General features: G+C 39.8%; 1 protein-coding gene across 1 annotated transcript in view; it reads right to left on the reverse strand.

Annotated features, from left to right (window-relative positions):
* Positions 1-25,698, reverse strand: part of SCN2A (sodium voltage-gated channel alpha subunit 2) — a 121,089-nt gene that overhangs the window by 61,756 nt on the left and 33,635 nt on the right. The window contains exons 4-15 of the mRNA XM_054044442.1: positions 25,121-25,210; positions 23,918-24,046; positions 23,143-23,234; positions 21,958-22,230; positions 16,269-16,332; positions 15,469-15,610; positions 14,519-14,725; positions 12,691-12,984; positions 10,466-10,810; positions 9,208-9,340; positions 6,329-6,567; positions 4,590-4,763 (exon numbers count right to left, since the gene is read on the reverse strand). Of these exons, the coding sequence (XP_053900417.1) occupies positions 4,590-4,763; positions 6,329-6,567; positions 9,208-9,340; positions 10,466-10,810; positions 12,691-12,984; positions 14,519-14,725; positions 15,469-15,610; positions 16,269-16,332; positions 21,958-22,230; positions 23,143-23,234; positions 23,918-24,046; positions 25,121-25,210 (2,182 nt within the window). The remainder of the gene's footprint in view (positions 1-4,589; positions 4,764-6,328; positions 6,568-9,207; positions 9,341-10,465; positions 10,811-12,690; positions 12,985-14,518; positions 14,726-15,468; positions 15,611-16,268; positions 16,333-21,957; positions 22,231-23,142; positions 23,235-23,917; positions 24,047-25,120; positions 25,211-25,698) is intronic.

Here is a 25,698-nt window from a genome sequence, read left to right on the forward strand (position 1 = left end):
ACAGGAGAAAAATTGTGTGGTAAAATCAACAAACAGCTCAGTAATGTAATTTTCTAACAGTGCTATTGATCAACAGAATTATTTTAATAAGATGTTTAAAGAAACTTATGTTGTCCCTGTTTGAATATGAATTGTTAATTTTGTGATCACTCATGGCTCGCCATACTATTTCCATACCCGGATGTGGCCCTCAGGCCAAAAAGTTTGTCCACCACTGGTCTGGAGAGCACCAGGTTGAGATCCCATGGGGGAACTGGCTGTCTTACTTGAGGGTACAACCTCTCTCTGCCTTTGAGGAAGTGGCCCACCATGGGGTTTGCAAAAACAGAGTGACCAATTGATTGGGGTGGAAAGCTGAGATAGTGGCCAGGTGCACCTTTACTGACAATACTAACAGATCTTGATGTTTCAGATGCAGCAAATAGCCCAGGATAAAGGGAATCGATGACTGTAAGGGTGGAATGTCATTTTGTAATGCCCAAATGGAGAATCTTTTCCACTTGGCCAGATACATGGCCCTGGTGGATGGCTTTCTGCTGCCAAGAAGGACCTCTCTAACAGGGTCTGAGCATATGAGTTACAAAGGGCTTAGCCACAGAGTTTCCATGCCACAAGATAGAGAGACTGCAGATTGGGATGCTAGAGGTGGCCATGGTCCTGTGTAATCAAATCTGGGACCAGGGGCAGAGTTATCGGCATGTCCACTGACAGTGGAGCGTGGTGAACCAGTGCTGGCGTGGCCCCGATGGTGCTATTAATATAATTGATGCTCCTTCCCTTCTGACCTTCAGTAGGACCTTGTGTACAAGTGAGAAGGGCTGAGGACCGCTTGTTGATTGGCAATCCGAAGCTGGAGCCCCCCGGTGAATAGATCTTATGGCCGAAGAGGTCATAGCTTTTTTGCCTCCTTAAATTTGGGCGTAGGACCCTGGTCTTTCTTTTGTGTTTGCTGCTGCCACAACCAGCATGCCCGGCTGAGGGTGGGTGAATAGGTATTTGTACCCCTTGGAGGGTACAAAGTACTTCCTTTCCATCCCCTGGGTCATGGGGGGAATGGAGGTGGGGGTTTGCCATAGGGTCTTCTTGGTGATATTCTGGATGATCTTGTTCAAGGATAAGGCCACCCTTAAAGGACCCTCAGGGGTCAGGATGTCCACCAGGGGATCTGCTTCTTCTGAAATCTCCTCCGCCTGGAGGCCCAGATTTTGTGCTACCCTTCTGAGTAGCTCTTGGTGGGCAATATTGTGCATAGTCAACAATGTGGCAGATGAACCCGTTACTGCCTCGATTGGGGAGGAACAGGATGCTGCCCTTAGCAGCACCGGGTCATCCTGAACCTCTGATTCGTGGAGGTCTTCTCGTGCTGATACTTCCTGCACGGTGGCAGGGACGGTCTCGGTGCCGGCCAGGATGCTGAGCTCTGTTCCCGCACTATGGAGGATGCGGGGGGGGGGGGGGAGGGGGAGTCTGCCTGTCCAAGGCAAAATATAGAGATCTGGATTCCAGATCATGGGAACTTGCTGATCGTCCTCTTGCCTCAAATGGTGATGACAGTGGTGCTGGCTCCATCTGGAGATGCACGATTCTGGCTCCGAACCCAAAGACGAGTCTGACCTCGGTGATCATGCCAGTGCTGAATGGGACAGTGTCGGAGAGTGGTGCCAAGGGGAGGGTGACCAGTGCCGCATCATGGCCGGTTTGCCCTTAGAAAGCATGGCTCCTTTGTGCAGTACCGGTGCTGCCCGTGCCGGGGACTGCAGGGCTGTCATCGCTATGAGGTTCCTGGCAGCCTCAAACGTGTCCGGGGAATGGAAGATCCAACTCCCCCATTTGGCTCTCCTATGCTGGGGAGTTCAACGGGACCAGACTCGACAGACCTGCCTATGAGGCCAGAGTCAACATTGCCGGTTTCGCTGGAGCAGGGGCTGAGGCCAATACGGGCTGTGCCAGCTGGGGACGAAGAGCCAATTCCATAAGAAGTTTTAACCTAAAGTTCCTCTCCTTCTTGGTTCTTGAGTGGAAGCCTTTACAGATTTTACACTTGTCTGTCTGGTGGGCTTCTCCCAAGCACTTTAAGCAGGAGGGTCTCCCCTTGGCATAGGCTTCTGGCAGTACCCACACGGTTTGAAGCCTTGAGACTGAGGCATGTCCCAGTTCCCGAGAAGGAGGAGGGAGAACATGGAGGGAATAAACCCCAACAGAAACTTATCTAACTAACTATCCTATATTAAAACCACTAAACAACTCTAATTAAAACTATTTACAGATACAAATAGGAAAGTCCTCTAGGGGATCGCTTGCCATAGCAAGAGAGAGAAGAAGCAGCTCCAACGACCATCACAGGTGGTAAGAAGGAACTGAAGAGGCGGCGGGTCAGCAGGGATCTATATACACCGCCATGAAGGCGCGACTCCAGGGGGCTCCACAGCCAATGCAATGGGTACTGCTAGGGGAAAAGCCTTCCGACGACTGTGCATGCAGCGCACGCACACATACTTGGAATTGACATGAGCAAGCACTTGAAGAAGAACCCAGGCTTCTTGGAAAGAGGGAGGGAGGTTGCCAAAAGGAGGTTTGGAAGGAGGAGGATCTGAAGGTCATCCAGCAAGACTCTAGATGTATGTATCAAAACGGTTGCTTGCTGAAGCCCCAGATTGGGGGGCAGCTGAGGAAGAAGCAGTGGTCATCTTTGGTGAAATTGCTGCCTCTTCCTCAAGCAATCTGAAGACCATTGCTGTGGATAGTACTGACAATATGGTCTCTGTCTCTAGAATGGTTGCTGTTGTCTTGGGTGCTTTTTTGGGGGGCTGGGACATACAGTCCCAAGGATCTTAGATTGGCTCTGGGGTCTTTTAAGGTATGGAATGCCACATACATACAACTATGAAGAGCTCATTGCCCTTGAATCACAAGTCCGGTGACCAGGATCCCCAATGGAATTCCTGATGCTTGCAGCCAAGAAGACTTCCTCATCACCATGGCAGAGGCCATCAACCTCTCTGCCGTGTTTGATGCATTAAGCACTGCTTGTATTGCTGTTCAGGCCCTGGGCTGACCCTCTATCATTAGGCACTTCAGTGCCCTGTGCCGGTCTTTCGGGAGTCTGTCCATTAAATTGGAATGTCTATCCTGTTACAGAAATTGATATGCAGAGAGCAGTGTCTGAAAATTTGACACACTCATCTGAGGGGGTCCACCCAAAGAGATCTAAGTCCTTCATGTCTTTTCTCCTGAGGGGTAGATTGGTCTAGCCTTACAGCTTTGCAAGGTTGATGTTAGGGAGTAGGAAGCAGGGCAATTGCCTGGGGCCCCATGCCACAGGGGCCTGGCATTGGGGAGCTTGGGCTTCAGCCCCTAGTGGTGGGGCTTTGACTTTGGCTTTAGAAACATTGCAGAAATCCAATGTGTGAACAGGTGAGACTGGGTGGGTGCTCACTCCTTAGTTTCTGCCCTGGCCCCATTAAGTTTAACACCTTCCCTGCTGCTTTGACCTCTCAATGGCCATATGTACTATAAGTATACTGGGGAGGGTATTAATGGAAATATTCAAACCCTTTAGCAGATGCCTGGTATCTTCTTTCTGCCCTTTTCAGTGTCACTGGGATTAAAGGGGTGAGGATTTTCTAGATCAATGTGGATGGTTTGAGTAATCCATTATTAAGAATATGGTTAGTTATTCCATTGCAGGATATCCAGATGCTTATGTTATTTCTTCTGGATGGCCTCCAGGGAGAATCTAGCATCTCTGCCATTATTTTAACAAGTCCTGGAAAGCCTTTAGATCATTCATTGAAGCAGTGGATGGAAGATTAACTGCCTCATGTGAGGAGGAGGATGAAATGGCCAGACCTGGTGACTTTCTGTGGAGTAATTATGCCTACTATATTTGTTTTTTTCCTCATTTTGGCTATTCTATGGGGGAGAAGAACCCCCACATGAATGTGGGGGTCTTTACTGGGAAAATGTCCTTATACAGAACACAACTAAGCCAATTGGCAAAGAAAAACTTACCAATATTGCTAAAACTAGCAATAAACTTCACAAACTGTAGGAGAACTAAGCTAGCTACACACTAAAAGCAAGGAATGCAGATACTACAGGGTTCTGTCTCACAGATACTATAGGGTTCCATCTTGCAGGCATCAGCAAAATGAAGGAATGGAGTGTGGTTGTGGCTGCCCCACCCTTTATGCCTTCGGCTCTGGGGAATGAGAGGGCACTCAGGGCACATGTGCAGCCCCAGCAGACATTGATATTAAAAAGACTCCAATCTCACACACCAAGAGTGGAATCTGTGTGGACAATCACTCAAAGAAGAAAGTCAGATTACTAATACATTGTGAGGAAGATGCACGACCTACAGTAGATGCATGCAACTAGTGGCTGGGCAATTTAGCAGCTTTTAAAAAATTATGCAATGAACTTCTGACTCGGTAATGAGAATCTACTGTAGAATACTCCCTTTGGAGAAAAGTAATGTGCACCAGATTTATAATATACAAAGAGAAAATTAAAAATGAAGCAGTATATTTGTGTGTATAAAGTAAACATATAATGTAAAAGTCTGCATTGTTTACTAGTGTACTTACCAATCTGAATGATCTGAGAACAGATAATCCTTCCACATTTGCAAGACCAAGCTCCATTAAACTGAGGCTCACAATAATACTATCAAAAATATTCCAGCCTTCTTGGAAATAATAATAAGGATCCATGGCAATTATCTTCAGAAACATTTCTGCTGTGAAGATCCCAGTAAAGACCTAAAGGTAAAAGATAATCTGTTACTCTAATAATATTGAAGAACATTTTAGATAAAAATAATAGTGACAATGTTTAACAAGTTATATGTGTCCAGTGACTCTTACCAAAATAGAAGGGCTTTCTATGATAAATCTACATAGCTTCTAAATATTTCTGTGCACTGATTTAGCAATCAAATTCAGAAGTGAAGCTAAAACATGCCTCACAACATTTAATTGCTAAATGGGAATCAGCAAAGAAGGGAAATAGGTTTTCTCTTCAAACTGCTAATAAGCATGTATGGAGGTTGTCAAACAGAAACCATTCTAGTTGTTCCTTCCTTCTCAAATGCCATCTTTACTCAATTTTCTGAGATAAGGCTAAACTTATTTGAGACTTGATTTTTCCATTTTGACACAGACTACATTGAGGATGGTGTGCAGCAACCTTTCTCCCAGGATGACTCCAGAAGGCACTATCAATCCATGGCACCATCTTCTTCCAAGGTGGACTATGTTCTCCCCTGTGCACCTGTCCACATTGTTGTCCAGTGCACAGGGGCCAGAACTATGGCCCTCTTCCTGTTCCATCCTTTGGGGTTGCTAGCACATCAGGAAGAGGTAGCAGGAAGCAGTTTCTATACTTAGAAGAGTACAGGGACTGCAACTGCAACTCAATCGTGGTCTATAATTATCTGATAGTAAAATGCTCTGTAACCAAGCAGACAAAGATGTCATAAGATCTAATGGCTAGAAGGTGAATGTAGAAAAATTCAAACTAGAAATATGGTGAACATTTTTAACAGTAAGCGGGTAATTAACCCACTGAAACAGTTTACCAATGGGGTCTTTAAATCAAGACTGATTGTCTTTCAAAAAGATCTAATTCAGCTACAAGTTATTGCACTAGCTGCAGGAATCACCAACTGAAATACCATAGCTGTGTTATGTAGGAGGTCAGATATTATCATAACTGTCCCTTTGAATTGTGTCTGCCTCTAGTGTAGTAGAGTACAAGGTGAAGAAAGTTTCTTCTGCCCTTCCTCAGCCCTCACCCATCCAGGCACATTCTGAATCCAAATCTGGATTCCATTAAACAAGTAAGTACCTCACAAATAAGGCATAAGGTGTGTGTTTTGTAACCAGATTGCAATTTATTGACAAAAGTGATCCTCTGTACTCTGTCACACCGATTACCATTTCTGGGAGCATGCATTTCTGTAAATGAGATCAATGACAATTGATAGAGCCATTCAAAATATCAGACAATTTTACGGGACTTCTGGTGTCTGCTCCTTGTTTGTTCTACAACTAGGATAATTTTTTTGAAGGGGAATGAATTAAACTTTTTTATTAGCAGTCTATTTGTATAGGCAAAACTGGAGATATGCTTTTGAGGTCTCTTACAAACACTGCATTAAAGAAAAGACAAACAGTGTATCTTAAACATGCATAGTTAAACAGAGCGGCCTGTGAGCATATCACAGACTGTACAAAATATCTTTGTAAGATGTGTAAGAACACTCAATAATTCTTTTTAAGAGAAATTTATTTGTATGTCACATGATACATTATGAAAGACTTACCAGATTTCCTACTGAAAGCACGTGACTAAACTGTTCCGTCATTGGATAATGCTCCATGGCCATAAACAATGTGTTTAAAACAATGCAGATAGTAATAGCAAGATCGACAAATGGATCCATCACAATCAAATTTACAATATGTTTTACTTTTAACCATTGAGTGCAGCAATCCCAGATCAAGCATGTGTTAGCAAATCTATACCAGCATGGTGGGCATTTCTGCCTGGATTCTTCAAGTTCTAGAGGGAAAAGTGTAAAACAAATTTAAAAAGATAGCTCTTTATTATATGTATCAAGTGGGCTTTGTTTTAAGGCCTAAGCATTCTTCTCAATATTTAGGTGACAGAAATGGTATGATGAAACAGATCCCTTGAGACCCAGACTGATGTCCAGCCACAGCAAAAGTTAAATAATTAAAAAGAGGAACTTGGACCAATAAATTCTAAAACTGATGTTAAAAGAATCCTAACTATTCAATTAATAAAATAGCCATTCACAAACCAGAATCTAAACAGGAAGCAAAACACAGCTTTAATTCAAAGGATACCATAGCAGAATCCTGGTGTACTTCAATCACCTTCTGACACAGTATAGAACTTACCTGGGGGATGGGATGTGGCACATGCTCTCATTTCTTGAGTGAGCTTTTCTCTCAGGTTTATGAGACTGTTTTCCATATCTAATAGCTAGATTGGCCCTATCAATGTCAGAATTGGAGAGATTCAGGACCCAGATTGTAAGGAACCATTACACGCTATCACTGCCCTTGTTATCCACCAATTATCCCAACAGAAATGGATGGAAGTATCAGAGTACAAGAATACAAGAGAAGGATCCATGACTGTTTCTCCATAGAAATCAAACTAATTAAATAATTTTTGAGGGATTTTATTTGCACTTGAGAGTCAGAGACAGGGTCACTTAGCTCATGCTGTTCTTTTATTTTATATCCAATGGCTGTCATGGCTGAGGGTGAAAACCTCCCTGATCACTTGAAGTAGTATTTCTATGACAAGAGTAGAAGTACCTGGTGATTATCACTGACTGCATGAGTGGGCACCTCATCTGCTTGTTTGATAGTATTCTTTTGGATGAAACCAGGGGAACCCAGTTGCTATCAGCATCTGTACAAGTGGGATTCTTGCCTGTTTGTCTCTAGACAAGAACTAAGAGACATAAATATGCCCTTAACCTTGTCCTCTTGGCAGATAAAATCTTTCCTTTGCCCTTGTGGTCTTGAGATGCATGAGAGACGTACTTTTGCACTTTACTGTAAGAGGGGTGATGTGGTGATGTTTTGTTTTAGTTACGATCTTCTGATTTTCAGATGCTATTTTGCACTGCTACCCAAGGTGAAAGCTGGTGCCAAGAGCCTCAAAGTGGTAACAAAACCAATTAAAACAAGTTTATAGAAGACTTACAACTTGACCTTTAGCTATGAAGCAGTTAATTTTTTGTTTATTGTTTATTATCTAAAGTGGGTTCACTGTGTGGAAGGAAAAAAGATCCTTGATGGGACTACTCATGTGAGTAAATTTACTCATATGCATGAGTCTTTTCAGGAGCCGACCTCAAATTAAGCTCCAATCCTAAAACCATTCAAGTATTTGTGTAACTTTACTCATGTGAACACTCCTCTTGACTTGAATGATTACATACAGTCATCCTTTATTATGATTTAATTAGAAACACTATGGCCTTGTGTACACTTATGGCAGCATGTAGGGTACATGTGACTAACCGCTGAAGTGAAAAGGAGGCTGTGAACACACTTCAGTGTGTAGCTTCACATGGCAATTAAAGGCTCTGGCAGAAGGGAGGCAGAGGGACACTACAATGCTAAAAATAGCAGTGTAGATGGTGAGAGGCACCTTTGGGTCATGTAGATAGTATGTAGAGTATATACCATAAAATTCTGGCATGTCTTTACTCCACTCATCTAAGCAATGCCTCATCATCTACAGTGCTATTTATACCTTGCCGGGGAGCATGCGGTGTCTGTACTCTACATAGTGCTGTAAGTTTAGACACAGCCTATATTGTTGGAGTGATACGACTTTGTGTTGTTATCCAATATGATCTCACATACTAAACATGTTTGAGCTGGGTCAGTGTTGGGATCCAAGATCTCAACAGAAAAGACAGCTGCTGCTCCTGAAGGCAAGAAGTTCTAAGGACCTGCTGATGCTATTATCAATGTGGCTCCACAAGAGGTAGAAATGGTGGGAATATTAGTGTAGGCACTAAAAACAGACCTGATCTGAGCAGGGTTGGGTTACTTGGCAGCTAGAACACCAGTGGCTGCTCTAGCTAGCATTCCTACCATTGCTGCCTCCCAATTGAATTGTATTTGTGAGAGTAATGGTGGGAAATTTTATGTAAAAAATCTAGCACTGACACAGCCCTAGACCATGTCTACACCAGGAGCACTTTACTGGTACAGGAAAAATGGTATACTATAATGTCAATACACTCCTGATGTGGACACTTTGTACTGATATAATAAAATCACCACCATGAGTAAAACAAGCTATACCAGTCACCAGCTTTGCCAGTATAGCTTCATCTACACTAAGGACATCTGCCAGCACAACTATGTCAGTCATGGATCACCCCTCTTCACACCCTGACACCTATGTCAACAAAAATCCGTAGAGAAGACCAATCCTCAGTCACTTCCCCAAAGTCAAACAGGAATTCTGTGACAGAGTCAGGAGTAGAAGCCTAGTCTCCTAACTCACTGTACTGTGCTTTAGCCACAAGACCATCCCTTCCCATATACACTTCCAGGTGAACAAGTCAAGTGTTGCAGAGTTTTTCTCTGACCAGGTATTTATACTGTTTATACTTAGTCATATCAAACATACCATGCTACATACCTTCCATTGTGTTTGTGAGTATGCTGGCTAAACTCATTGCTCTTTGCCTTGCACTGGGCTCTGCCAGGAAATCCATAGAAACATGGTAAGAACTTGTCCGTCTCTTTCTTAATTCTGTTTCTGTTGTGGTGCCCTGAAAATAAAATGCTGATAAAATAGACTATCACCATGTGTGTTGATTTAATAAGCAAACGCTATATAGATTCTATAAAAATGTAGTGAGTTTCCAGGAAAATGAGGGACATGTAGGTTCATATCCCCAGTATACTGATTTCATTTAAGTCTCAATTACATTAAAAATTTAAGCACATGCCTAACTTTAAGCATGTGAATAGCCACATTGACTTCAATGTGACTACTTGTGTGCTTAAAGTTAGGCATGTGCTTATATACTTTGCTGATTCAGGGCCCAGAAATTCAATTTGCACGTCTTTCTCACATTGGATTTAACTATTTGTAAATTTGAAAAAAGATCCACAGAATTTGGCACTGAGCTTTTTTATAAATATCTTTCTAAATATGTGGGAATATCTTTTCATAAATCTGTATCCGCACAGCCTACACAGACAGGCAGCTGTGGGCACAAGTGAGGTGTGCATATTTTCTTGGGTTGATTCTTCATTTAGATTGAAAATCTATATAGTAAGCCTATACCTAAATTTTCAAACCAAAATCAAAGGACAAATAATGTCTAATCACATTGAAATTTATACAAAAAATTAACCTGTAAGAATCTTGAACTGACTGAGAGTAGTACCATCACAACCCATTCAAGATAAACACAGTATTCTATTGACAGGGGTATGTGGAGTTAATGGGAGTTATACCATGGCTTAATTTATTCCATTAATTATATATAACCCATTTATCATTCTTGTAATTTTTGACATCCATCTGATATAGGAATGCAGAACTTCCCAATTAAATCTTCAGTAAAAATGTACTGACTGCCTTGATATATAATAAAGCCATACATTTTGCTAATTACATTATTTACTATTTTATCTTGTTAATGCCTAGTGTATTAACAAGTATTTTCAGGTATTTAATTAGAGATTGGGAAACAAATTTCAGTTTTTAGCCTGTGTCATTTGTGGAGTGTTAAAATATGCAGGATCATTCACAGCTTGACCAACCAGAAATCATTCCCAAGTGATTTCATTTTGTAGAAACACAGGCCTGTGTAGTAAGAAGAGGCCACCTTGCCTATTAGAAACTTCCTTACATTCATAAAACAGCCACTGCTGGCCATGATCACCTCTGGGAGAAGCTGTCCAGGTGACGTGAGAGCCGGAGGTCCACCAACTAAAGAAACCACTCCATTGCAATCTACAGTGCTGTGCATTTTCCCATTTGCTGGAAGCACTGGTACCATCCTGGATGACCTACTGGCCTGACTAATGTTACTGTTGCGCCGTTCACCATGTCTATGTGGAACAAAGAGAGAACCTCTTCTACTCTCATTGTCTTCAAAAGTGCTATGTTCATCATCCGCAAAGTCATTTTCTGATCCTACATCCTTTGCTCGACCTCGGAAGCTGAAAAGACTCGTTCTGCTGCTGCGCCTTGGGGAAAACAGGGAGCCACGAATGCTCAGCAAAGACTGTATGAAAAGAAAATTATATAATTATTAGCTGAAAATTCTTAAAAAATGTTTTCATATGGACAAATACAAAGTTAATATGTTCTAAAAATTTATTTCATAGACAAAGAAAGAGACTATTGCACACACGCGTGCACACACACACACTTTTAGGTGGCTTGAGAGTAAAATTAATCAAAGAGAGCACACAAGTGATTGCCACTGCCCATAGTTACTTTTCCACTTAGAAAAATAAACTCAATCAGTTTAATTATAGTAAAAGATGCTGTTTAATGAAATTGCTTCCTCTAACTCTCTGCATATTTTATTGAATGCTGTTCATAAATTAATAAAACTGAAGCTAGACTCTTATTTATTCCTGCTTTGTGTTGGTCTGTACGCTTGGCTACATAAATTTTTTTGCAAATTTCTTGGACCCTACTTTGTACTGACAGACAGCCAACAAATATGAGTTAGCTTAAAAAATGTAAATATTTTCCTAGATATTATTCATTTAGGCCCCAATCCTGCAAGGAGTTCTCAGAGGGTTTTTTTGTTTGCATTTCCTTAAACAAGGGTCATCTTGCAAAAACATATGTGCATATAAATAAATTTACGTGTGTGAGTAGTCCCATTGAATTTGATGGAGCTACTCATGTGAGTTAATTTACTCATATGCATGAGTCTTTTCAGGATCCGACCTCAAATTAAACTCCAGTCCTAAAACCATTCAAGCATTTGTGTAACTTTACTCCTATGAATACTCCTCTTGACTTGAATGATTACATACGGTCATCCTTTAATATGACTTAATTAGAAACACTATGGCCTTGTCTACACTTACGGCAGTATGTAGGGTACATGTGACTAACCGCTGCAGTGAAAAGGAGGCTGGAACACACTTCAGTGTGAAGCTCCACATGGCAATGAAAGGCTCTGCCTGAAGGGAGGCAGGGGGACACTACACTGCTAAAAATAGCAGTGTAGATGGCGAGAGGCACTGTTGGGGCATGTAAAGAGTATGTAGAGTATATATCATAAAGTTCTGGCATGTCTTTACTCTACTCATCTAAGCAATGCCTCATCATCTACACTGCTATTTATACCTATGCTGGGGAGCATGCGGTGTCTGTACTTTACATAGCGCCGTAAGTGTAGACATAGCCTATATTGCTGGAGCGATACGACTTTGTGTGGTTATCCTATCTGATCTCACATACTAAACATGCTTGAGCTGGGTCAGTGTTGGGATCCAAGACCTCTACATAAAAGACAGCTGCTGAAGGAAGTGTGCTGTGGATTCTGTAGATGGCACTCTTCTCTCTCAGTCACCATTGTGCCAATGCCACAGGAGAGAGGCAAGTGGCACTTTGCTACTGGGACTGCTATCTTTTTTTGAGACATAAAACCAAGGTCCTGAAACTAATGAACACTTTTCACATGAAAAATTTCACATGGAAATTTTTGCCATGTGAAGTGACTTTGTGTCCCTCATATTTTGTTTTTTGTGAAGTTCATTAAATGGCTGCTTTGTCATTGGAAATGTGATATTTCAGATTACGAACATGCAAAATCTTGAAACCACTATTCACTCTGAATGCACCCATTTTCACAAGTAAATGGGCCCATTTTCAAGAAAGAAATGTGAGAAGTGACACATTTTTCATTCAGGTGGGTTTATTTTTTTTAATTTGCAATGAAAAACAAAATCTCTCTAATTCTAACAGCTTCATATTTCACTGCAAGTGTTTAACAAAAAATCCTGACCGTTTGAAATTACATTAAAGATCCTGTGACACCTTCTGCAGGAATAAGGATGTGACCTTACCATTACTGCACTCTCCACGACAAACAGATTATGATGCAATAAAGACACAGTTTAATGGATAATACCACTGTACCTGATGTGGAGAAGAGAACCTCTTTTCATATGTCAGCCTGTTCCCTTCAATGGAGAATCGGAAACCTTTCCTTCTGATGCTATCTTCTGATCCAGATTTGTGAAAATCTTCCTCATCTTTCTCCTCTCCTTCAGACTGCTCCTTCTGTTTTCTCTTCTTCCTTCTGTTCCTTCTCTCTTTAGCACTCTTTGAACTCAACTTCGATGCTTCAGAAGAACTTTCAGAGAACCCTCCTACCCCACCTACTCCGCTGAACTCTCTTGAATCAGCTGCGACTGCAGCTGCTGCTGCTGCCTGTTTTGTCACAAAGTTAAACACAGTTAAAATGTACAACACTAATATTTTTAATTTTTTTTTAAGTGAGTGAAATGTGATGTTTGTGAAAGAGAAGCACTGAACCCACTTCATAAAGCATAGCATATTTCACAAAGCACCTTTTTGTCAATGTGTAAGGAACAATAATTCACCAGTCCACTGCAATCCAGACCAAAAATGGCCCTGATATTCTAGCCTGACCCTGACAGGGAGTAGAACAGTCCAGAAGAAAACTGCATCACTGGAGCCACAGGTGAACAATCATGTTTTTGTTGGATTAAAGAAGAAGGAACAATATAGCATTTTTGCAATGAATCTTAACCAGCAGACAAACTATACAAAGTTCAGGGAATGTAGTCAAAGAAAGAATGTAGAGAAAAGAAAATATAAGAGAAAAAAAATCTGCAGTAACAGGGGATAACGTTTCCTTAAACCACCTTGCTGGGTCCTTTGCACATATGGATACTTTCAAACTCCTTAATGGACTAGCAATGTCCAGTGACATCATTCCAGTAAGTGGTCTTCATAGAATTGAGTTAAACTATGTTCCACGACAGCCCTGGTGCTGCTTATAGTCTCAAACATCTGTAGAGAATTTTACTAAATAATGCGTTTTTTAAAGTTGCAGTCAGCACCAGATGTTGCTAGAAGGCACAGCTCGGCTGGTCTTTAGCCAGACACGTACTAGGAAGATACAGATCAACTCCAGCTTTAGCTAGCCATTGGCCAGGAGTACGATGTCAGTCAACCAACCAGTCCATTAGGAAGTGTGAGGAGCTTCAAAAAGAGGAAAGAGGCTTCAAAGTAGGACCCAAAGGTTCATGGATTCTAAGGCTAGAAGAGACCATTGTGATCAGCTAGTCGGACCTCCTATATAACACAGGCCATAGAACTTCCCCAAAATAATTTCTTGAATCAAGACATCCAGTCTTGATTTTAAAATTGTCAGTGATGGAGAATCCAATATGACCCCTGCTAAATTGTTCCAGTGCTAATTACTCTCACCATTTAAAATGTATGCCTTTTTTCCAATCTGATTCCAAGTGATGCAACACTACTCTAGTGGGGAGCACTGCCCACAAAATAAGTAAGTTTTCTTTTGGCCTGAATCTCTATTGTAATTTTCTGCTCAGTCTTGCCATTTTCACAGCAAAATATTTGTCCTGAGTTACATTCAAGAAATGTAATGAAAAGTCATTTAGCTGTAAATAATTCATGTAGCAGAACCAGTGTTTTTTTCACATCTCCACCTGAGACTTCAATCTCCAGTGTCTCAGCTCAGTGTTCTTTACCAGATTTGTTACTAATCAACAGACTGAACTGATCATTTAGGCCTGAGCAAGGAGTAGAGCAGAGTCATTATTTCTCTATTGCTCACCCTTGTTCAGGGGCTGTGTTTGTGTGGGGGAAGTAATTTACTACTGTGAAGGGGCGGGGTTTATTCTCATGTGTGGCTGAAAAGGACCAGGGCACAGTCTTGCACTAAAGGAGCAGTTTTGGATTACAAAGGTACCTGAGCTTCTTCTTGTTGTTTTTTCAGCTGTTCAAGCATCTGCTGAAATTCTGCCTCCTTCTGCTCTGCTTCTTCCATGGTTGCTTGATTCTGTTCTTCATAGGCCATGGCAACCACAGCCAGGATCAAGTTAATCAGATAGAAAGAGCCCAGGAAAATCACCAGAACGAAAAATATCATGTATGTTTTGCCAGCAGCACGTAGCGTCTGGGTAAAAAAGAAATAAACAGCTTTATCAGTTTTTTAAAGTTACTACATAGTCTCTATACATTATAATTTAGTAATGCACAATTCTATTATAATAAGAGCTTGTGTTGACACAACTGAATTTAGATCATACATATGGGTCATAATCTGCTCACAAGTGCAAAACTAGAGTTAAATGGGCTTTGCAGAAGAATCTCTACTGGGTTCAAGGTAAATAAGATTCTGCAGCTCAGCTGCTTCACAACTTCTTCTACAAACTAGAGGCTGTAGTAGTGTCAGCTGCCACAGCTCTCCCCCTAAACTGGGGTTTTATCCTGTAGATCTACTGGTCACACCTTATCCTTCCACACCCAAGGAGGTTAGAGACAGGATGTGCCCCTTAAGGAGGAAGCATGGTCTAGTGACATACAGAACACTGGACTGGGAGCCAAACATGACTCTAGTATTCACTGATTGTGTTTGTACAATATACTTTGCCAATTTGGGTAATGATAGATAGATACTTTACCCACCTTAATACAGTTATTCTTGATTATTCACAATTATTCTCATGCAGTATAACCTAAGAGCCTCAGTCATCCACCAGATCCCTACTGTGCTAGGTAGTACAGCAACACAAAACACAAAGATGGTTCCAGCCCCAAGCATTCTCAGGGATATGTGGATGAAAAGCACTATGTAAATGCTATGTTGTAGTTGTTCTAGTAGTAGTAGTAATAGTGTTTATTTTAGTGGATCCTCACCAGCTGATAGAGATTCTCCCAAAAGTCCTGAGTCATCAGTCGAAAGAGTGACAAAAACGCCCAGCTGAATGTGTCAAAGCTCGTGTAGCCATAGTTGGGGTTTCTACCAGCTTTTACACATATATATCCTTCTGGACATTGACTACAAAAGAAGAAGAAATGCTATTTTAAATAGATACTCCAAATAATTACACACTACTGTACACCATAGAAATGTTCAGGAGTATGAGTTGCCAACATTCAGTCACTTACTCAAGATTAAATTAGTCTCAGCTAAAATTTTACGCTACAAAACAATCCAATAAAGGATGCTGTAAGGTTAACTAAGACAAAACAAATTAGGAAAGAAAAAAAGTATGTTATTTTCTAAGAACACTTCAATGCTTTAATAATCAAATTTATAATAAACTATCCTTCCCATTCAAGCTCTTGATTCTCACAAGTTTGTCAGCTGTCAGCACATCTCCTATGGAATTGCAAAAGAGTGTCCACTGGCATGGCTGATAATAAGGACACTACTCAGCCAGATGGCAGCAAATGTTTATTCTCCAAGTATTTGAATGCCTGCTTTTAGGGAAAGAGGCTAGCCTGATGCACTCAGATAGGACCATTGCAAGTTCAAGTCATGTTGATGCTGATACTCAGAAATCCAGTATCATACTCCAGAAACTTTGTTGATTTGAAATAATAAACTGTGGAAGACACTGCAGTGGGTTGTCCGCTTGAGTTTTCTTAAGTTATATCTATACATATAACTGTTTTCATAAAAGACCATAAAATATAATGAAACATTTTCTTACCCTGCATCTGAACTATTGCCACACAGCAGAGCATCATTTTGACCTTCCAAAAAGTAAAAATGACCTGTTTATAAAGAGAAAGGGGTTGGGGGTGGTGGGAGGAAGTGAGGTGAATTTACTGAAAAAATGTGTTTAATCACCACATTAAAAAAACATTTAAATCTAAATTTAAGTGTACAAAATAATATAAACGTTTGTGTTTTAAAGGAAATTAATGTAACCATAACATGAAAACCACAAACATAATTTTAGGAGAAATACCTTATCATTTTAGAACTAGGGGAAAAAGCAAAAATAATGTTTTTGACAAACAAAAGATTTTCTAAGAGGTCTAGAAGACGCATTTCTTTGGAGAAACAGCAAAGCAATAGTACAGTAGAATCTTGTTAAGCCATACAAATGATTGGGAAACCCTCTGTGGATTACCAAATTTTATACATTTGCAAATAACTGAACAAATACCATGAAAAAATTACAAGGACACTGAATCAACAAAATTTATTTGTCTATATGTTCTGATATTAATTATTTATGATACTTCATAGGATACTAATTTATTCAACTACTACACTGCAATTTGTTGAAGTAATTAAATGTTAGTAACATGAGAACTCAGTACAGCATGCTGCTATTACATTTTGATTTTGAGAAGTGGAGGGAGACCACCAAGCTGTGTGTGTGTATGAGAGAGGATTACTAAGTCAAATTCTCTGGTGATATAAATGGATCCATGTTCTATTGCACTTAAAGTTTCATTACTGAATAACAAACATAATCAAGTTAAATCCCAAAGTAAATAAAAGTAGAGAGATGATTTTTAGATACCCACAAAGATGTTCAAAATTCAGCCCTTTAAAGCTATCAATTGGTGAAACGGCACATGAGCAAAAATGCTAGAGTGTGCAACTCTTACTCCTACTGACAAGCACTTACTCAACCAAGCAGCCCCATTGTCAGAATTAGGATAATTTTTAAAATAAGTGCTCATCAGGGTGAGTAAGGGTTGCACAATCCAGCCCAATATTAAGTTAAAGTCCAAATTCTATCATCAAGATGAAGAACTATTTGTGGAAAATTCTAATGGAAGCAAAAGAGATTGGAATGTACTGTTTGGAATTAGCAGACTTTTCTTCTTTGGTATCTCCCAAACAATATATCGCAATATCTGTCTTTGGTCTAAAGGCTGACAGGAGTAAGGGGAACAGAGAATACTCATATCTGTAAGCAAAACCAAAAATATCTATTCTTTGTGGGCATTCATGGGTAAAATTGCATTTCTGGTGTGCTTCATACAGATAGAAAAGCAACATCACATGCCCCATAACCTCAGCCATGCTGAACACAACGCCATCTACAGCCTCAGAAACAATTCTGACATCATAGTCAAAAGGCTGACAAAGGAGGTGCTGTCATCATCATGAATAAATTGGAATATGACCAAGAAGCTGCTAGACAGCTCTCTAACACCACATTCTACAGGCCATTATCCTCTGATCCTACTGAGGATTACCTAAAGAAACGACACCATCTGCTAAAAAAACTCCCTGACAAAGCACAGGAACAAATCTGTACAGACACATGCCTAGAACCCCGACCAGGGGTATTCTATTTGCTACCCAAGATCCATAAACCTGGAAATCCTGGACGCCCCATCATCTCAGGCATTGGTACTCTAACATCAGGCTTGTCTGGTTATGCGGACTCTCTCCTCAGGCCCTTTGCTACCAGCACTCCCAGCTATCTTTGAGACACCACTGACTTCCTGAGGAAACTACAATCCATCGGTGATCTTCCAGAAAACACCATCCTGGCCACTATGGACGTAGAAGCCCTCTACACCAATATTCCACACAAAGATGGACTACAAGCTATCAGGAACAGTATCCCCGATAATGTCACAGCTAACCTGGTGGCTGAACTTTGTGACTTTGTCCTCACCCACAACTATTTCACATTTGGGGACAATATATACCTTCAAGTCAGCGGCACTGCTATGGGTACCCGCATGGCCCCACAGTATGCCAACATTTTTATGGCTGACTTAGAACAACACTTCCTTAGCTCTCGTCCCCTAATGCCCCTACTCTACTTGCACTACATTGATGACATCTTCATCATCCAGACCCATGGAAAAGAAGCCCTTGAGGAATTCCACCATGATTTCAATAATTTCCATCCCACCATCAACCTCAGCTTAGATCAATCCACACAAGCGGTCCATTTCCTGGACACTACTGTGCTAATAAGCGATGGTCACATAAATACCACCCTATACCGGAAACCTACTGACCGCTACACTTACCTACATGCCTCCAGCTTCCATCCAGGACACACCACACGATCCATTGTCTACAGTCAAGCTCTAAGATATAAGCGCATTTGCTCCAATCCCTCGGATAGAGACAAGCACCTACAAGATCTCTATCAAGCATTCTTAAAACTACAATACCCACCTGCTGAAGTGAAAAAACAGATTGACAAAGCCAGACGAGTACCCAGAAGTCACCTCCTACAAGACAGGCCCAACAAAGAAAATAACAGAACACCACTAGCTGTCACCTTCAGCCCCCAACTAAAACCTCTCCAGTGCATCATCCAAGATCTACAACCGATCCTGAAAGATGATCCCTCACTCTCACAGATCTTGGGAGACAGACCTGTCCTCGCTTACAGACAACCCCCCAACCTAAAGCAAATACTCACCAGCAACCACATATCTCTGAACAAAAACACTGACCCAGGAACCTATCCTTGTAACAAAGCCCGATGCCAACTCTGTCCACATATCTATTTAAGTGACATCATCATCGGACCTAATCACATCAGCCATACCATCAGGGGCTCGTTCACCTGCACATCTACGAATATGATATATGCCATCATGTGCCAGCAATGCCTCTCTGCCATGTACATTGGCCAAACCGGACAGTCTCTACGCAAAAGAATTAATGGACACAAATCTGACATCAGGAATCATAATACTCAAAAACCAGTGGGAGAACACTTTAACCTGTCTGGTCATTCAATGACAGACCTGCGGGTGGCTATCTTACAACAGAAAAACTTCAAAAACAGACTCCAACGAGAGACTGCTGAATTGATATGCAAACTACATACAGTCAACTTAGGATTGAATAAGGTGAGCCATTACAAACATTGAATCTATCTCCCCTTGTAAGTATTCTCACACTTCTTATCAAACTGTCTGTACTGGGCTATCTTGATGATCACTTCAAAAGTTTTTTTTCCACTTACTTAATTGACCTCTTAGAGTTGGTAAGACAACTCCCACCTGTTCATGCTCTCTGTATGTGTGTATATATATCTCCTCAATATATGTTCCATTCTATATGCATCCGAAGAAGTGGGCAGTAGCCCACGAAAGCTTATGCTCTAATAAATTTGTTAGTCTCTAAGGTGCCACAAGTACTCCTGTTCTTTTTGCGGATACAGACTAACACGGCTGCTACTCTGAAACTATACAGATAGACGTAACTGGTCATTTTTTGACCTTTTGTCCCACAGTAAATTTACTCGTGAAGAAATATTGACTATGCCTCTAGCAGAATAAAACTATGCTAAGAGGAAAACTGGCCTTGAGGTACAGACATAAAGCTTTCTGTTACGAAATCAGATGATATCCCACGTGCAACATATTGGGCCAGAGGAATGACTAATCTTAAAATGCCAATGGCAGTAAGAATAGGTTTGATTCACAAAAGACAACTCATTTTACTTATGAAGAAATGTCTGGGAAATGCAGACCATGAAAATGTATGATGGGCTTAGAGAATCTGATCTCTAGCTTAACTACCATGTTAATAGCAGTGATTGACAATTTAAACATATTGGCTAACAATGAGAATAAGCTGAAGTGTAATGGAAGGGATAGAATTCTTAAAATCCCTAAGGCAGATTCTTGCCCGCAGTTTCCTTTGTGCCACTCAAGAGGTGCAAAAGGAACAGCAATTTACCCTATCTCCCCCTGGAATGGGGAATCTCTAATAGATGTAGCACCATCAGAACTAGCCCAACTCTTGGTGCAAGTGGCATGTCAAGGCAGGGAGGGGGAATAGCCAGAGTGAGATGTTTTCTGGTTATCACGGGAATGCAGACAGTCCCTTATATCTATTCTGTTTTAAAACTCACTGCAGTGATCTCAGAGACCAGGTCTACAGACTTGGGATAGGACTATGGTGCTAAAAACTGTTGCACAGATGTTTGGGTTTGGGCTGGAGCTCAGGTTCTGAAGCCAGGGGATGGGCTGGGTTTCAGAGCTGGAGCTCCAGCTGAGCCACAATGTTTTTGTGCCATAGCGTGAGCCCAAGTCTGTAGACGCGGGTTCTGAGATTCGCTGCTGCAGGTTTTAAAATGCAGTGTAGACTTACCCTTATGGACCATTGCCAGCTGGGCCACATGCAACCACAGAATCAGGGAACTGTAACCAGCTCCTTGACCATGTCTCTACACTACTGCAACAGCATAAGCTGGACACGGTAGAGAATCTAATATAAATACAGACAGACAATGTGCAGACCTTATGCCCCAGATGTCTTAAAGAAAAACTGCAGTCCCACTGTAGGGGATCATCTAATAACTACTTAGAGAGGAAGGATGGTGCAGTAGTTAGGGCACTAGTCTGGAAATCATGAAACTTAGAATCAATTCCCTGTTCTATCACAGACTTCCAGTTTAACCTTAGGTCCTGTTTTTAAAGGTATTTAGGTACCTAGTGTGGATTTTTAAAAAGTCATTGGGACTTAGGTGCATTTGAAAATCCCACTAGGTGCCTATCTGCATCTTTAGGCACATAAATACCTTTAAAAATCTGGCCCTTAGTCTTGTGGCTCAGTTCCCCATCTCTAAAATGGAGATAATAGTAGACAGGGGTGTTGAGAGGATAAATATATTACAAGATTGTGAGGGGGAGATACTATAGTAATAGGGGCTAAGTATACAAGACAAGATCTAATTACAACGTAGGTTAAATCACTAAACATGATTGTAAGTATAATAAAATAGATCATTAACAATCAGAAAAGGAGCTGACACCTTGACAGTAATGGTATAGATTAGGACAAAGGAAATACAGTTCACCATATCAAAGCATGACAAAGACTTTCAGAATTGTTCTATACTGATTTTATTATTTTTATTAACATTTTTTGTTTGTTAATGAACAGTTTGTGTCTTTAACCAGCTGCCTGTCTGAGACAATGCAAATGCTGCACTGGTTCCTGTACCTTCCTTTAAATCATTGTCCAAATGATAGGATATTAAGGATACTAAAGTGTTAGGTCATTGATTTATTCACAGATTAGAAATAAACGAACAGCTGTGTAATATGCAAGCTCTTGCTTATTCCTCCAGATCAAGACTCAGCTGGAGGGATTAGTTGTACTCCATCCAAACTATCTTTAAGAATTTTTTAAGGGAAATTTTAACATGCGGCGATAATATGATGATGATTTATTGATGAGAAATTTTAATCCACACTGAGACTGATTATTTATCTATACATAATGGCTTCCTTGGTTGTACCAGAACTACCAGACCTTTGACTTTTTATATCTTTAAATCTGGTTATACTACTTTAATCTTAATGGAAAGACAATAGCACCATGCTTTTCTATCTGTTTTTAAATCTTTCAGACAAAACAATGTAATGAATCATATTATAAATTCTTACTTCTATCCTCGATGTACTCCTCCCAATTAAATGTGCTCACTGTTGTATTAACAAATGTTCCATTTTCGCCCATTGTGCTATTAAAGTAGGAAATAACATTTATTTCCAAAGTAGAATTGTCTGGAGGCCACTGCAAGCATTTGTGCCTCAAGTTGCCCATGAACAGCTGCAGCCCTATTAGTGCAAATACACTCAGACAAAACACAGTCAGGATCATTACATCTGAGAGCTTCTTCACAGACTGAATGAGGGCTCCCACGATAGTTTTCAAGCCTGCAAACAGAAAGGGATATTTATTATGATGTTAAACAGATACTAAACATATAAAATATTATGTGCTTTTTCCTGCAAAGATAAAGATTTCATGCAGAATGACAAGAAAATGATTCTAATGTTTGTGATATAGTAAATTTTATGAAAAGCCCAATCGCTTGTGAGGATGAATGAAAAGCTGTAGGTTTATGTTCATTTGAAATTTGTGTATGGAAATAAAGAATACATATTGCCAAACACATTGGTAATGCCAAAACAAGTGATTTTATTATTCATGCTATATCTCAGCCCTATATAGAAAAAGTTTCTTGTTTTCATTTGCTGATGCTTCTTGCCCAAACCTTTATTATATTGTTTTGTTTCAAAAATTTTACATTGGTAAGACAGCAGAAAAGATCTTATTACATACTAATATTTTAAGGATACAGTGTTAAATCTTATGTTATAGAACAGGTGATGGTTTGGAGAAGAAAGACATCTTTAAAAAAATCCCCCATGCATGCCCATGCTATCCTTTATGGTTTTATTTCTTTATGTTAAATTTTTAAAACTGATTGCACGCTTCAATCCCAAGTGCTTGCAACAAATGATAAAATTTGCATCAATATGAAAGCCTTAAGATTAACTTTTTAAAAAATGTATAAAGAAAGCTTGATGTCATAAGATGCAAATCACATAGGCTGTTTACTGCAAATGTCTCATGCAAGAATTTGTTAAACTCAAAGGCTGATTCAGAAAATAAAATAAAACTAATACTAAAAAAGCAAAAAGCAAATTTAAATAAATTTAATTTTGATTCCTGCTTTTTATTTTGTTTATAATGTGTAGCAAGCAACACGGCTTATGCTTAAAATGTGTGATTAAAGCTTCAGTGGAATTAAAGTCAGCCTCAGTGTTTAACCTAGCTCTCACCTGGAATGACTGATATTGTTTTCAATGCTCGGAGAACTCTGAATGTTCTCAACGCTGAGACATTGCCCAGGTCCACAAACTCTGTCACATATCTGTAATAGGGGAGTTCACACACAAACACAATGACAGCACACAGATAACAGTTGGAGATACAAGGGGCCTAACACCTTACACCAATTACTTCTTACCTGGGATTACAGAAATAGTTTTCAAAGCTCTCAATACTCTGAAAGTTCGAAGAGCTGAAACATTGCCTAGGTTTACAAATTCTGTTATATACCTGTAGGATTAAATCACAGTTATTCAGAATTTAGGCAGATTTTATGCTACTTACTTGGGTCTTTCATCAAGACCTCTTCACCTTTCACTGTATTTTGCCTTGTATTATTAATATGCTTTCCTGACCATCAAATTAAACTTAAATGTCACTGAAGTAAACCACACTGATTTTAATTTTGAACACCTAATTTGGTAACTTTGTGGCATGAAGTCAAAGGGATCACTTCCATTCTGGTAAACAGAAAGAAGACAGGATATGAAATTAGCTTCTCTTCAGAGTATAATCCAATATTAGTCACAATATTAGTGGCTGACACACCATTCTGGCTTCTGCAGTATGTTTAATTTTGAAATATTAAAATACGCAAAACAGGTAAAATCATTTTGAAACAACAGGAAATCCATGCTCCAAATGTTCTGCATTCCAAAATATGATGTAATTTGTAGCCACTAATTTCATACCCTCATAAACGTTAAAAATTGTTAAAAGACTTACGCGAATGTAATGACAGTGAAATCTAGCCAATTCCATGGGTCTCGAAGAAAAGTAAAATCTTCTAAACAGAAGCCCCTTGCAAGAATTTTTACAAGTGATTCAAAGGTATAAATTCCAGTGAATGTGTATCTGAGGAAAATATCCAAGCAAAAATTAATAGAGACAAATATTAATGACATAACATTTCTATATGTATTACTTTTTATAGCTATTTTATTTGATTTATTTTCTTCTTTTAAATGGCTTAAGGATTGAATAGAGGATTTAACTAACTTTAAACATCTGCAGAATTATTTGTCTGAGAAAAAAGGAATCGAAATCTGAATATTAAAATATATTATACAACTCTGCATTTGCAAGAGAGGCTTACATGTCACAGGATCAAGCCTTTGGTTTCTGCCCAAAATTGAGTATTTTGGAAAAGTTGATAAAAATCCATTTAACTTTTTATGAGTTTATTTAAAAAAACTTTTTCTTCCACCGCAAAGAATTTATTACCACACCTTTTTTTACTCAGGCAACTCAAAAATAGCCAACAGCTCCTAGCTTTCATTTCCTTCCCTGAGCAAAGGGCAGCCAAAGAATGAAGATTTAGCTTTGAAGGTATTGGAGAGAGAAAGCCAACTTTGTGACATGCTCTCTTCTTGCTCCCAAATATCACAGAAGGCCAACCACGGGTAATAGTCACCCAAAAAGACAAAACCCCAAAACCTATACAGTCGGGACATCTGGTCACCCTACACAGGGATGTTATTTGTTTGCCCATGGAAGGGAGGTCTGCCCAATTGTGAACTGGAGGCACGGCGATCCATGAGATAATCTCTTTATTGACGTGTTTATCACACAATGAAAAATATCAATAACCCACAATATGCAGAGAAGGGGCTGATTCCTGCCATCATTACATATACATAACTCCACTGAAATTAATGAGAAATATGTGTACAAAAAGATTGATATACAGATCCTGTATGGCGCTACAAGCAGCTTTCCGCTCCCATGTAGAGAATGGAAGTTACAAACAACCTGTTAGAAGGGAGGTCATTTACGATCTTGAGTTAGAGTCACAAGAGACAGAGGAAATAAGCAACAATGTCACAGACTAGTTGTGGTCAATTCATATGATCATAAATAACATAAGATCACTTACAGAAGCTAATATCAGATTTGTGAATATATTTAAAGAAAATGCATTTAACTTACTCTACATTCTTTGTCCACTCCGGAGGGTTACTCATGGTCATAAATACACAGTTGGTCAAAATAGTGCACATAATAAGCATGCTGAACAATGTAGATTATAGTCAAGGAACATACATCAGAAAAATCTCATCATAACAAGAATATTACATGAAGATCAACATTTAAGCAAATTTTCATTATCAGGAACTATTAATCCCTTCACTACTCTGTTGATGCTCAGGGCAAAAGCCCCAAATATCTCAGAATTTTCTTAGTTGTTGCTTTACATTTAAAAGAGAATGATCAGCCATTGAAATAAAAAAGTCCTGACATAAAGAAAACTGAAGTTTTAAAAAGAGATGATAGATGATTTTTTTAATAAAAAAAGAATGACTTGAGAAGGGGTGGACTATAGTACAATGGGATAATGCAACAATCTTTCAAGTCTGAAGATATGGACATAAATCTGATTTAGCTCATTAGTGCCAAACAGCTAAATTTATAGTTTCTCCACAATATTGCTATGCTTCACAAAATCACTACATAATTTGGCACATTTTGCTGTACCTGTTCAGGGCTAGAATATTACATATGTTGCA

The sequence above is a fragment of the Malaclemys terrapin genome, chromosome 11, assembly GCF_027887155.1.
Source record: "Malaclemys terrapin pileata isolate rMalTer1 chromosome 11, rMalTer1.hap1, whole genome shotgun sequence".
In the NCBI taxonomy this organism is placed as follows: domain Eukaryota; kingdom Metazoa; phylum Chordata; order Testudines; family Emydidae; genus Malaclemys; species Malaclemys terrapin.